Here is a 14436-nt window from a genome sequence, read left to right on the forward strand (position 1 = left end):
TTTCCTCCTCCTTTCTTTCCCCACTTAATTATTTAAAATTTTTGGAATGCTATTTCTATCTTCTCCCATGAAGATAGATGCACAGCATTTATTCAATTCCTGTGCTATTTCCGCTATACCCATTATTATACCAGCATCATTCTCTAAGGAGCCTTTGGTCACTTAGACTTCTCTTCCTTTTTATATATTCAAAATAAGTTTCTTGCTGTCAATTTTGTTAGTGTTTATCAGTTTATTTTCTCCCTCTCCCTCTTTATTGTTTTTTGGTCATCTGTTGTTGGTTCTTAAGCCTTCTCAATTCTTTGTCTTGCCACATCTTATATTTTTCCTTTTGATACGTACTTTTGATACTATCTTTGCCTTCTTTGGTTAGAAATGATTAGTTTATTCCCTTCCTTGAATCCTACTTTCACACTGTGATATAGTTATTATAAGCTGTGAATTATTTTCTTAAATACTTTGTCATTCTTCAACAACCATATTTTCTACTGAACTCCTTTCCCACTCCATTCCTGCCAACTTGTTTCTATGTATTTACTCTTGTTTTTACCCTTGTTTTAAGTTGTTTCTGATCCAAGTTGCACCCTCTCGAGCAGAATGCTGAATTCTAGAGGATCTTTTAATTTGACGTCATTTTCTAATCCAGCCTCATTTTGCACTATCAAGTTCAACATCGCCTTATCCTAAGATGGATGCACAACATATTGTTCTCAGAATCTGTCCCAAAGGCACTCTATAAATTCTACCTAAAGCCTATCTCTGCCCATTTGGCTCTCCTGATCTATGAGAATATTAAAATAACTGCTGATTAATATTCTGCCTTTTTGACATGCCCTCATGGTCTCGGGCTTTATTCTCTGTCCGACAGTATAGCTAATATTGGAATTCTATTGACCTACTCCTACCAATGTCATCTACCTCTTGATATTTCTTACCTCCACCCATATGGATTATATGTCTTCTGATCTAAGCTTATTGTATCATCATCTAAAGTTATTTTTATGTTCTTAAAAGCCAGAAGGGCATCTTGTATTTGGTAGTATGCATGTTTTAAAAGCCGGATAAAATATTCTTATTGGGGATGTTGTTGAGGCTCATTTATTTGATGCATTCAAAAGGAATTAGATAGTTATTTGAAGAGGAAGAACGTGATGAATAATGGGAAGAAGGTAGCAAAATATCATTAGGCAAAATATGTTGCCACAAGGATGGGTGATGGGTCCACTGTTTTTTGTCATTTATATAAATTATTTGGTTGTGAATATAGGAAGTATGGTTAATACTTTTACAGATGACACCAAAATTGATGATGTAGTGAACTGCGAAGAATGTTACCTCAGAAAACAATGAGACATTGATGAGATGGACCAGTGGGCTGAGGAATGGCAGATGGATTTTAATTTTGATAAATATGAAGTGCTACATTTAGGTAGGGCAAATCAGGGCAGGACTTGAGCACTTAATGGTAGGGTCCTGGGGAGGATTGCCATACAAAGAAGCTTTGAGCTGCAGATTCATAGCTCCTTGAAAGCGGAGTTGCAGGTAGATAGGTTAGTGAACAAAGTGTTTGGTATGTTTTCCTTTATTGGCCAGTGCATTGAGTATAGGAGTTGGGCAGTCATGTGTGTACGGCTCATTGGTTAGGTCCCTTTTGGAATACAGCATTCAGTTTTGGTCTCCCTGCTATAGGAAGGATGTAGTGAAACTTGATAGGGTTCAGAAAATATTTACAAGAATGTTGCCAGGTTTGGAGGATTGGAGCTGAAGGGAGAGGCTGAATAGGCTGGGGCTATTTTCCCTGAAGTGTCAGAGGCTGAGGGGTGACATTAAAGAAGTTTGTAAAATCATGACAGGAATGGATAGAGTGAAAAATCACTTCCCCAGGTTAGGGGATTGCAAAACTGGAGAGCACTGGTCTAAGGTGAGAGGGGAAAGTTTTAAAAGGGACCTAAGGAGCAACTCTTTCACGCAGAGGGTAGTATATGAATGGAATGAGCTGGCAGAGGAAGTGTTGGAGGCTAATACAACTACAATATTTAAAAAGGATCTGAATGGGCATGTGAATAGGAAGGATTGAGAGGGATATGGGACAAATGCTGGCAAATGGCATTAGATTAATGCAGAATATCTGGTCCACATGGGCGAGTTGGACCGAAGGGTCTGTTACTATGCTGCACATTTCTATGATTCTACGATTCTAAGATTATTTCCAGCTATTGTACTTTTTCTATCTTGTACTGACAAAGCTATGCCACTGTCCATTCCTTTCTGCTTATGCTTTTGAAATGTCTCGCAGCTCCAAACATTTACTCTCCGGTTTTGATCTCCATGAAACTCTGCCTCTGCAATGTCTGGAAGATCGTTCCCATTAACCTTTTTGCATTGTTAGTTTATTTATTTTGTTATGAATACAATGTGTATATAAGTGAAGAGTGAACATTTTTGTCTTTTGACCCTATTTAATTCTGTTTCTCTATACTGTTCCTTCCTGTTCAACTGAGTGTCACTATTCAAATAGCTGCCCTGGCAATGCTGGCAAATCCTTTTGTTTAGTTCCCCTTCTCCGAAAACCACCTCCACAACTATTTTAATCCTTAAATGTTCTTGCCTCACTGGGGTAGAATGCTGGAAATCAAGTCCCTCTATTCCTGGTGTGTTTGCAAAGTTTAAAGATGCTTTAATGGTATACAATTTTAGATCCTAGTTGACAGAAAGATGGGCCCAGGTTTCTTACTTTAAAGAAATTGTTATTTATTAGAAATAAATAGATTTTAGGACTGCCTTTTTAAATTCTAAATCCCTTATAATATTGCCCCTACATACAAACACAGACACAAAACAAGAATGGGTGTTACAGGCAGGATGATAGACTGGGAAATCAGTTCAGTGATTCCTATGCATAATATTCAGTGAGATGATACTTTGGCTTGTTAGCACTGATCACTCCTCGATCATCTATTTGTTCATTCATTTGTTTTTATGAGGCACAGAATAATTTGCACTTCTTATGTCCCTGACTTATTGGTTAGAAGTCTGTGATGAAGGGAAATAAACAGGTTTTCTTAAAACTTGAGCTATTATTTTTATAGCAGTGGAAATTACAGAATCTTCCTGGCCAGAGGTCCAATGGCTTCCGTCCAAACATTCACACACTCGAGCTGTTCAGCTATGTTGGAGCTAATGACATAGTTGTTGGCAGGAGAGAAGACCTTTGTCATTGATAATCAGTCATGATTCCAAAGATTGATTGGCTACTTGTTACCAGCCGAATCTCATTTTGTATAAATGCCCTTGTTCCAGTTTGTTTAACTGTATTTTCCTCACTGCTTGAAAAAAGAGCATTTATAATGAGTGTCAGTAACCTGCTTTTAAAAAGTGCAGTAATACTTTCCACAATCTGGATGTGGGTTTGCTCACTGAGCTGGAAGGTTCATTTCCAAACATTTCGTCACTTTACTAGGTAACATCTTAAGTGGGCCTTCGGGCGAAGCACTGTTGATAATTCCTGCTTTCTAATTATATGTTTGGGTTTCTTTTGGGTTGGTGATGTCATTTCCTGTGGTGACATCATTTTCTGTTCTTTTTCTCAGGGGGTAATAGATGGGATTTAACTTGATGTGTTTGTTCATAGTTCTGGTTGGAATGGCATGCTTCTAGGAATTCTTTAGCATGTCTCTGTTTGGCTTGTCCTAGGATGAATCTGTTGTCCCAGTCGAAGTCGTGTTCTTCCTTATCTGTATGTAAGGGTACTAGTGAGAGAGGGTCATGTCATTCTGTGGCTAGTTGATGTTCATATATCCTGGTGGCTAGTTTTCTGCCTGTTGTCCAATGTAGTGTTTGTTACAGTCCTTGCACGGCATTTTATAAATAACATTAATTTTCCTTGTTGTCGATATAGGGTCTTTCAAGTTCATTAGCTTCTGTTTTAGTGTGTTTCAGGATACATGAACATCAACTAGCCACAAAACGACATGACCCTCTCTGAAACTCCTTCTCATGATTACGCCCCCCCCACCATTCATCCTTCTCAACTCCAAGTTCAAGTTCAGACCCAGAGTTCTCAATCACTTCTCATATGACTAGAGCTTTGTTATCTGGATCATTTGTTAATCTTCTCTGGACTTCCTCCAAGGCCAGCACATTCTTCCTTAGCTATGGGCTCAAACTGCCCACAATATTTCAAATATCTGACCAGAGCCTTGTCCAGTCTTTGCAGTACATCCTTGCTCTTTTGTGTTAGTCCTCTTGAAATGAGTGCTAACATTGCATTTGTCTTCCTAACTACCAACTGAAACTGCATGTTAACCTTCAGAAAATCCTGAACTCGGACGCCAAAATTCCTTTGTGCTCAAATTTCCGAAGGCATTCCATATTTAGAAAATATTTTGTGCTTCTGTCCTTCCAACCAAAGTGCATAACCTCACACTTTCCCATGTTGTATTCCATCAGCCACCTATTTGTCCACTCTCTTAGTCTGTACAAGTTCTTCTGCAGCCTTCCTGCTTTCACAACACTGTGACCCTCCATATACCCTTGTGTAATCTACAAATTTAGCAACAAGTCATCCAGATTTTTTAATGTATATCACGAATAGTAGGAAGAATCAAGGGACAGAATTTATCTGCACTTGGAGAAGCCGAGATTAATCAAGAACAAGCAGCATGGTTTGTTAAAGATGAAATCATGTCTGACCAACCTGATTGCATTTGTTTCGATCAGAGTGGTGCTGGAAAAGCACAGCAGGTCAGGCAGCATCCGAGAAGCTGGAAAATCGACGTTTCGGGCAAAAGCCCTTCATCAGGAATAGAGGAAGGAAGCCTCCCACTCTGATCTAAACTCTGGTTTCCAGCATCTGCAGTCCTCACTTTTTGCCTGATTGCATTTGTTGTAGAGGTGACCATGTATATAGATGAGGGCAATGCATTTGAAATGGACCTCAAGAAGGGTTTTGATAAAGTGCTGTATTGGAGACTGATAGTAAAGGTAAGAACTTATGGGACCCAAGGAGAATTGGCAAATTAAATTGGCTGCGAGACAGTAAGCAGAGTGTGATGATTCAAATGGGTTTTTGTGACCGGAAGCCTATGTCTTAATTGGATTTTATTATGGAGGTATTTTAAATTCCTCCCAACGAATAATCTGTCTAAGAGCTTCAAGGCTATTCAGCAATCCTAAAGTTGTTGGCAGGTAGAAGACCTTTGTCATCGACAATTAGACACTATTCCATTGATCCTATCAACTACTTGTTGAAAGCCTAATCTCATTTTGTGCAGCAGATGCCACATGCTGCAGCAGCAACAACACATCAACCGCTTTACCATTAATATTGTATTTCATTTAATATATTTGTTAATTTTTCCAGAATTCCTGCTTTCCACACTTTTTTTTATTATAATAATTTTTCAATTACTCTAGAATCCCTTTTTTCCAAAATTTATTGCAATTATAAACACAAATTTAAATCTTTTCTAAAAAAGAGTTTTTAAGTATAAGGAGAAAAATGCCTAGAGACTTGAATATGCACTGAAGATCTTACTTTTACTCTGCCAGAAATATTCACCAATCCACCTCACTAATCAGCTTCTCTCCCTGCACTCATTTCATTTGTGGTTTGTGACATCATCCTGTTGCTTGTTTCAATGCAGACTGTTTATTCTCCCCACACACCCTTCCATTCTGGGGACTTTGTTTCTTGCAGTGCATCTTACTTAACATGCCTCATTCCTCCTCTGTCCTGAATTCCCACTTGGATCAAAATCATCAAGTATACTCACTCATCCTATATCTCACTTGGGTGAAGTATCCACTCTCACTTGAACTTAAACTTGTTGAATTGAAGTAAATCAGATCACAATATCTAGCCAGAGTTCCAAATTTTATCAATCTAAGTGGATGGTAATGGCAGTAATGGTGTTGATAATTATGTAAATGATTGTAAAGAGAATGAAAGTAAATAAAAGTAAATTACTGTAAAAATATAGACCAAGCACAGACAAATTTTGAGAGATATGGTACAGTGAGATTTGTGTAAACTATGATGTAACTGATTAACTCTCTCAAAAGTAAAACTCACCAGTCTAGAATCAGCATCTCTTAAGTGCTACATGTGAGGTGACTACGGTCGAGTAGTGGATGTGGTGTATATGGATTTCAGCAAGGCATTTGATAGGGTTCCCCATGGTAGGCTCATTCATAAAGTCAGGAAGTATGGGATACAGGGCTATTTGGCTATCTAGATTCAGAATTGGCTGGCTGACAGAAGGCAGACAGTGGTTGTAGATGGGAAGTATTCTACCTGGAAGACAGTGTTGAGTGGGGTCCCGCAGGGCTCTGTTCTTGGGCTTCTGCTCTTTGCAATTTATATAAATCACTTGGATGAGGAGGTTGAAGAGTGGGTTAGTAAATTTGCAGATGACACAAAGGTTGGGGGTGTCGCTGATAGTATAGACGGCTACAGCAGGCTGCAGAGTGACATAGACAGGATGCAGAGCTGGGCTGAGAAATGGCAGATGGAAATCAACCTGGATAAATGTAAAGTGATGCATTTTGGAAGGTCGAACTCGAATGCTGAATATAGGATTAAAGACCGGATTCTTGGCAGTGTGGAGGAACAGAGGGATCTGGGTGTGCAAGTACATAGATCCCTCAAAGTTGCCACCCAAGTGGATAGGGTTGTTAAGAAAGTATATGGTGCTTTGGCTTTCATTTAACAGGGGTATCGAGTTTAAGAGCCGTGAGGTTTTTCTGCAGCTCTACAAGTCCCTGGTGAGATCACACTTGGAATATTGTGTCCAGCTCTGGTCGCCCTACTATAGGAAAGATACTGAGGGTTTGGAGAGAGTGCAAAGAAGGGTTACTAGGATGCTGCCTGGATTGGAGGGCTTGCATTATGAAGAAAGGTTGACTAAGCTCAAACTTTCCACTCTGGAGAGGAGGAGGAAGAGAGGAGACCTGATCGAGGTGTACAAAATATTGAGAGGAAAAGATACAGTCAATAGCCAGAGACTTTTCCCCAGGGCAGGATTGACTGGTACGAGGAGTCATAGTTTGAAGATATTAGGAGGAAGGTATAAAGAAGACATCAGAGGTAGGTTCTTTATGCAGAGAGTTGTGAATGCATGGAATGCGTTGCCAGCTGAGGTAGTGAAAGCAGAGTCATTGGGGATATTTAAGCGACTGCTTGACATGCACGTAGATAGCAGTGAGTTGAGTCGTGGGCCTAAGGGTCTGCTCTGTGCTGTAAGTTTCTATGTTCGATGTTCAGACATTGAGGTGATACATCAATCATTGACCCCATCCTGATAATGCTCAGGAACAAGCAATGGAGTCACGTTTTATAACGTATTTATTTTTGAATGTAATCTTGTAAACAAATGGCTAAGATTGAACATTTTTATAAAAGTGTGATAATAGTTAATGAAACAATTTTCTTGAAACAGCTAGAATCAGAATTGACAAAGCTGTATTTGAGCAAAAGACCAAATTCTATGAAGACGTTTCTGAATGGGTTGAGGAATAAAGACAGGAATGAAGAAATGCACAGCAATAGTAATTCACTAAAGGACAACACAGAAGGTTCCACTGAAGAGCAGAAAATGTGTCAAAAATTGGATGCTCTGAAAGAAAGACTTACATTTTGGAACAACAGGCTGGATGAGTGAGTAAATTAGTGTGTGATATATCTTGCATGATATTGCAAAAGCTGTTTAATTTCTCTAATAATAATAATCTGTACTAGTATATTCCTCTCAATCCTATATACTGTAGTTTTATTCACTAAACTCATGTGGCAAACTTTATCAAAAGTCATTCTGAAAAGTCACAAAACACATTCACTGGTTCTCCTTTTGCCTATGCTGCAAGTAACATCCTCAAAACAACTTCAAGTTTGTAAAACATATTTTTCTTCAGAAATCTGTCTTGACTCAACAAAAATGTTCAATTATCACGTCCTTTAAAATGAATTTTAATATTTTCACTACTACAGATGATAAGCTAATAAGTCTATTGTTGTCTACTTTGTCTTCCTCCCTTTTTTTGAATAGTAAAGTTACATCTGTTGCCTTCCACTCAACAAGATCCTTTCCAGATCTATTCAATTATGAAGAAAAATCACCAAAGCATCCATTAATTCATTTTACTTCCTTTAACACTTTGAGATGAAACTTATCTGGTAGAGATTTCTGAACCCTAAAACAAACTAAATTTTCACATGCTGCCTCTTTACTAATATATGAATTTCTTTTAGTTCTTCAGTTACTCAAGCCCCTTAATTGCCTAGTTTTTCTAGGAGATTTCCTGTAACTTCTTTCATAAACACAGACACCAAGTAACTGTTTAGTTTCTTCAATATATATGCTCCTGTCCCTACCTCTAATTGGCTCATAATTGCCCTTGCTAATCTCTTTCGTTTCATAAATCAACAGAAGCTTTTACAGTCTATCTTTGTGTTCCTTACTAGCTTACATTTGTATTCTCTTTTCCTTTTTCTTACCAATTTCCTAAATTGTTCTAATACTCATGCTTACTGCTATTTCTGGCATTTTTGTAAGCCACTTTCTTTGATCTAATGCAATTTTTAACTTAGTTTCTTAACTGTAGTCGATTCACTTTTTCCTGTTGGTGTTTTAGCGGAATATCAAAGATACCTAAATGTCTTTCTACCATCAGCTCTTTTTGTGCATTTTGCGAATCTGTCATAATAAAGTTTCCCTTCATAGTTTCCTTTGCTCAGACTATGTGAAAAAGACATGTGATAATGTGCTAACTAAAAAGTGTTTGGCTTCACTGTTAACCTAAAATCAAATGCAAATATTTATTTTGTCACACTTAAATAAGTCATTCCATCCTATCTTTTCTTTGACAGAACTGAAGTAAGGTATCAGACTGAACTGAAGCCGATCGTTGATTTTTTTAATTTGAGTATTCTGTTTTTGTTAATTGAACTGGAAACCGTGGGAAACATTCGCTTTGAGGAAGGCACTCCTTCTGATGTATGGTATGGTGATAACTACAAATTCCTAACAGAAACCTCGTAATACTTAATGAGCAAATTTCAAATATTATTTAGAACAGTAATTAAAAATGAACAGAATAATTCCTCTTGAAATTTGAGGTGATTGCTGAGTTTCTAGCAAACACAGCATATAGATCCTCAGCAATGACAGCAACCATTTAGTCCATAATAGGATATTGTTCTCATTTTTAATTCCATCCAGGGATTTCCCACAGTCTTGTTCACATTAAGAAATAGGCTTTCTAATGGCATGAACTTATACCTCCTAGCATTGTTTTCATAAAACTATAACTGAGTACTATAATTTTTTTCAAGGAAACAATGGGATTATATTATACAGTCCCTGAGATAAAGCATGGGGATTGTAATGGATGGTAGTCTGCATCAGCTTGTTCGGATAGCATGCTGCCTGATAATAAGGGCCTTGTGTCACAGCGGTAGGATTCAAGTAGTACCTGCTTCAGAAATGTATGGTAACATCTGCTGTTTGATCATTTGTGTGATTGCTGCCTAAATAAATGTGTTGCTGAATGGTAGTACATCTGAGCTGAAGCCCACAGTCATGTGAAACTAATACTGCTTACAGCTAGCTTGCTCTATTTAAAGTCAGTCTATACTCTTAAAGGAGAGCTGCAAGAGTTTTATGGTGCAGGGCATTATCCCTATCTCTAGGCCAGAAGATATGAGTTCAGGTACCTCAGAGATGTGGCCATATTGTGACTAATTAGATTGATCTTAAAAAATAAGAGGAAAACTGTTTTTGTTGGAGTTGATTGTAGAAGAGAAATCTGAGTAGGACATAATCAATTTAGTACAAAAGGAATCAGAGTCTGTTCCAAGTTTCCCAGATGCTGGAAATTGTAGTGGAGAGAAGGCTAAACATAATCTGTCCACAAAGGCCAATAAACTCACGATCCAATCTTTGAAAATGGTTTTGGGAGCAACTAATAGTGGTGATCCAATGTCAGGAGAGTGGCCCTAGTGTCGTAAACATAGTATCACAATAAATTCAGTGATCAAAGGTCGAAGTCAATGAATATATTTTCATGCTTCATATTCCACCTGTTGCACCACTACTCTCTCAATGTTCAATGCATATTCCCTATCTCTATCAGTCAGGAGTCATTTATAATATTCCTGGTTTCATCTCATCCTCTCATAATTCTGCACAGCTACAATCTGTCTTGCTACTTTGTTCTCTGCCTCTTACAGAACAGATTGGGATGTGATCAACAGGGAACGGGTGTGAATGTGAGAATGTGCCTAAGAGTGAGTGATGAACAAAAAATGATGACTGTATCCTTGTACCCAAACCTTTTCCTTCGATCCTAATTATTTTTCCCACAATTTTTGTTCTCCGTTCAAACTGCAGATAGTTTGCCCAACTCCCCTCACCACATGTGAAAGTAAAATACGACAGATGCTGGAAATCTGAAATAAAAGCAGAAATTGCTAGAGAAACACAAAATGTCTGGCAGCATCTGTAGAGAGAGAAACAATAAACATTTTTGGTCCAACAACTTTCCTTTGGAACATTTCTATTGTTAAAAAGCTAATGTGCCCATTCAGCCATGGTGTGGGACAAGAGTGGTATAGGTGCCAGCAAGATTACACACATTCTGAGAACACGGATGAGCATTTTAATGAAACTTGAAAGACTTGGAGCAATAGCAAATCTGCCAGAAAGCTTTCATGCAATTTGAGGAGGCATGGAGGAATTGGGTACCAAATTAGCGCAGAGCTATGTGGACAGTATGATGTCCATTCCTACGAGTGAGGACATTTTGGCAACTTGAGCATTACTGAGTCATTCATCTGGTTTCATTCCTTTCTGACTTGGTACTTGTACTGTGTAATGTTTGTCTTTTGAACTTTGCTTCTTGTTTTTCTGATTATGGCTATACTGTGTATAGCTATAATGTAACTTTATTTCTTAACTTCTCTCTCCTGTAACTAAGGATTGTACCGAGGTACCTTTGTGCCTCAGACGGTGTTGTAAGTGGTGACTTAAGCTTTTCACTATGCGTGTTTGGCTACATGTGACAACCAAGCTAATTCAGTTTAATTCAATTCAACTGAATGACTTGACAGTTTATTTCAAGGGATATTTACAAATCCACATTGTCCCTGTAGAGCTGGAGCCATGTAGAGGCCAAACCAGTTAAGGATGGTTGATTTCCTTCCCTGAAAGGCATTGTGACAATTAGCAATAGCTTCATGGTCACTATTAATGTGACTAGCTTTTCATTTTTTTATTAGTTAATTGATTTGAGTTTTTAGCAGTTGCCATAGTGGGAATGGAAATGGCTATATCCTGGGCCTCTAGATTACTAGTCCAGTGACATTACTACCATGTCACTGTCTCCTCCAGCTGTAGCTCCATCACTGAGTGTATTCAAGTCTATGATTGATAATTTTGTCTCACTGATTCAATGTATGTGGGGACAGGGTAGGAATGTTGAGTTGAGGCAGAAAATTATGATGGTATTGAACGGCAAAGCAAGTTCAAGGATCCTTATGGTCTACTCCTGTTCCTGTTTCATATACTTTTAACAATCCAGTTTAATATTAAAATGAGGCCTGCACTCTTTTCAGACAGAAGGGAGAGGGAGAAGTAATGAAGTAGTGGTATTATCACTCTATTAGTAATCCAGAGACCCAGGTAGTGTTCTAGGAACCTTGCACAAGGTAGAGAACAAGCCTAATAATAACTGTGAAACAATTTTCAATTGACGTAAAGACTCAAATAGTTCACATATCCTTTAGTGAAGGAAAATTGCATCCTTAACTTGGTCTGGCCTACATATGACTACACTTGTCCTTGCAAATTACCCAGGAGAAAGTGAGGTCTGCAGATGCTGGAGATCAGAGCTGAAAATGTGTTGCTGGAAAAGCGTAGCAGGTCAGGCAGCATCCAAGGAGCAGGAGAATTGTCGTTTTGGGCTGAAGAAGGGCTCATGCTGCCTGACCTGCTGCACTTTTCCAGCAACACATTTTCAGCTTGCAAATTACCCAGCAAACGTTTAGTTCTATCAACTGCAACAAAACCTGAAAAAAAGAGAAATAAAACCAGATGGATCAACTGTCTTAAACATAGACAGCAGAAAGGATAATAAAAAGCTCAGCACTGTTGATCCTGCCAAATTCCCAAGGTTCCCCATCAGGGACCTTGGTTCAACTCCAGACTTGGGTGACTGTCTGTGTGAAGTTTTGCACATCTCTCCACTTAAGCGTGGTTGAGGCTGAATGGGTTTCTGTCAGGTGCTCCCACAATCCTAAGATGTGCAGTTTAGGTGGATTGCAATGTCCAGTTGCTCATGGTGTCCAGGGAGTGGCAAGGCAGGTGGATTAGTGATCAGAAATGCATAATAATGTATAAGGCTAGTTCAGTTCATCATCTAGTCATTGACAAATACTGAGGATATTAGATTTGTTCCTTGATGCCACATTTAATCAAATGTAGCCTTGATGTCAAGTGCAATTTTCCTTCGCAAAAGAATATAAGTGAACCATTTGAGTTTTTATGCCAACTGAAAATTATTTCATAATTATTACTAGACTTGTAATTCAACATTATACTAAATTCAACATCCTCTACCTTGTGCCAAGAGATAAGGTAGGGGGCGTGGGCCTGAGTGTGATACTCTTTGGCGTATTGGTGTGGACTCAATGGGCCAAATGGCCTGCTTCTACACTGTAGAGATTCTGAGTTCAGCTACAACCCTGATATCTAGCCAAAAATGTGCAGAATTGCCCTATGATGCCCTGTTCATAAAGCAAGACTAGTCCAAGCTGGTCAATTGCTGCCCCATGTGTTTACTCTTAATATTGACAGAGTGAACAATGAAGTTATAAAGCTGCACTTGCATAGCAATAACTTGCTCACTGACATTCAACTGAGTTTTCACAAGGCCAACTCAACTCCTGACCTCGTTTCAGCCTAGGTTCCAACATGAACAAAACATTGGAATTTCAAAGGTGGGGTCAGAGTAATTGCACTTCACCTCAAGGCTACATTTGACTGAATGTGGCAAACAAAAGTCAATAAAAATTGGGAATACTCTCCATTAGTTGAACTTACAGGTAGCTCAAAAGCAGGCCATTATGATTATTGGAGGCCAAGTACCTCGGCTCCAGTACACCTCTGCAGAAGTTCTTCAGGGTGTGTCCTTGACCCAACCATCATCAGCTGATTTATCGAAGACTTTTCTTCAATCATCATTTTAGAAGAGGGAATATTTGCTGCTGATTACACATTGTTCAGTGCATTCATGACTCCTCAGTTACTGCAGCAACACATGGGCAAAATGTTGGTTTGGACCATCATGTGGACCAATACCATTCATGCCAATCAAGTGACAGGCACTAACTCTCTCCAACAAGAGTGAATCGAACTATTATGTCTGGACATTCCACAGCATTGTGTTTGCTTTATCCCCTAGTACCAACATCCTCAGTGTTTGCCAATGATTAGAAGATGCACTGGGCTAGCCATGTAAATATTGTAGCTACAAGAGCAGGTAGGAAGCGAGTAATCTTAAAGTGGGTGACTCACCTCTTGACTCCTTAATGCCCATATACTGTCTACAAGGTATAAATCAGAGGTGTGATGGAATTCTCCCCAATTTCCTGAATGAGTACAGCTCCAACATTCAAAAAGTTGACCTCATTTAGGAGAAGTAGCCTCTGTAGCAGCAGTGTATAAGATCTACAAGGTGTACTGCAAGACTCCTTACCAAGAACCTTTCAAACTCATTGCGACTATTATCTCAAAGATACAAGGGAATACAACACCTGCAACACGCTGCCCACCCCAAGTCACTCACTATTTTGATTTGACAATATATCCCTGTTCCTTACATGTCACTGGGTCAAAATGCTGGGACTCCCTCCCTAATGGCATTGCGGTCTACCTTCAAATGAAGAGCAGTGATTCTAGAAGACAGTTTATCATCACGTCATGAGCAACCAGAGGTGGGTAATGCTGGCCCAGCTTGTGAAGCCAAGTGCCTTGAATGAATTCTTTGCAAAGGCAGCTAGCTGTTCTGCCTTAAAATGTCCAGCCAAGCTTGCAGTGCGTGGCCCAAATGCAGATGTAATCCTTGCAGGCCTCAACCCTGATAAATTGGTTATTAATGTGTCCATTTTAATATTATGTAAAAAAAAAAGTAACAATGTTGAATTTGAATCCCAGTGTCCTTAGAAACTGATAAATCTATAATTTCTAGATGTTAAAAGTGACAAGTTTCCTTCCATGAATTTCAGAGATGTAGTCCTGTTGGGTAAGTCCTGACTTAGAATATTAATACATATTTGATAAATTACATTATTGCTAAAGGGATAGAATATAAAGGTAAGGAAGTATTGTTGCAACTATACCGTAAGACTTCACCTGGAGTATTGTGCACAGTTTTGATCCC

General features: G+C 38.8%; 1 protein-coding gene across 1 annotated transcript in view; it reads left to right on the top strand.

Annotated features, from left to right (window-relative positions):
• The window catches only part of lrrc9 (leucine rich repeat containing 9), a 220808-nt gene that overhangs the window by 62259 nt on the left and 144113 nt on the right, over nt 1-14436 (top strand). Inside the window, exons 9-10 of the mRNA XM_060828987.1 lie at nt 7440-7657; nt 8867-8998. Coding sequence (XP_060684970.1) covers nt 7440-7657; nt 8867-8998 — 350 coding nt within the window. The remainder of the gene's footprint in view (nt 1-7439; nt 7658-8866; nt 8999-14436) is intronic.

Source organism: Hemiscyllium ocellatum, chromosome 8 (assembly GCF_020745735.1).
Source record: "Hemiscyllium ocellatum isolate sHemOce1 chromosome 8, sHemOce1.pat.X.cur, whole genome shotgun sequence".
NCBI classification, from domain to species: Eukaryota; Metazoa; Chordata; class Chondrichthyes; order Orectolobiformes; family Hemiscylliidae; genus Hemiscyllium; species Hemiscyllium ocellatum.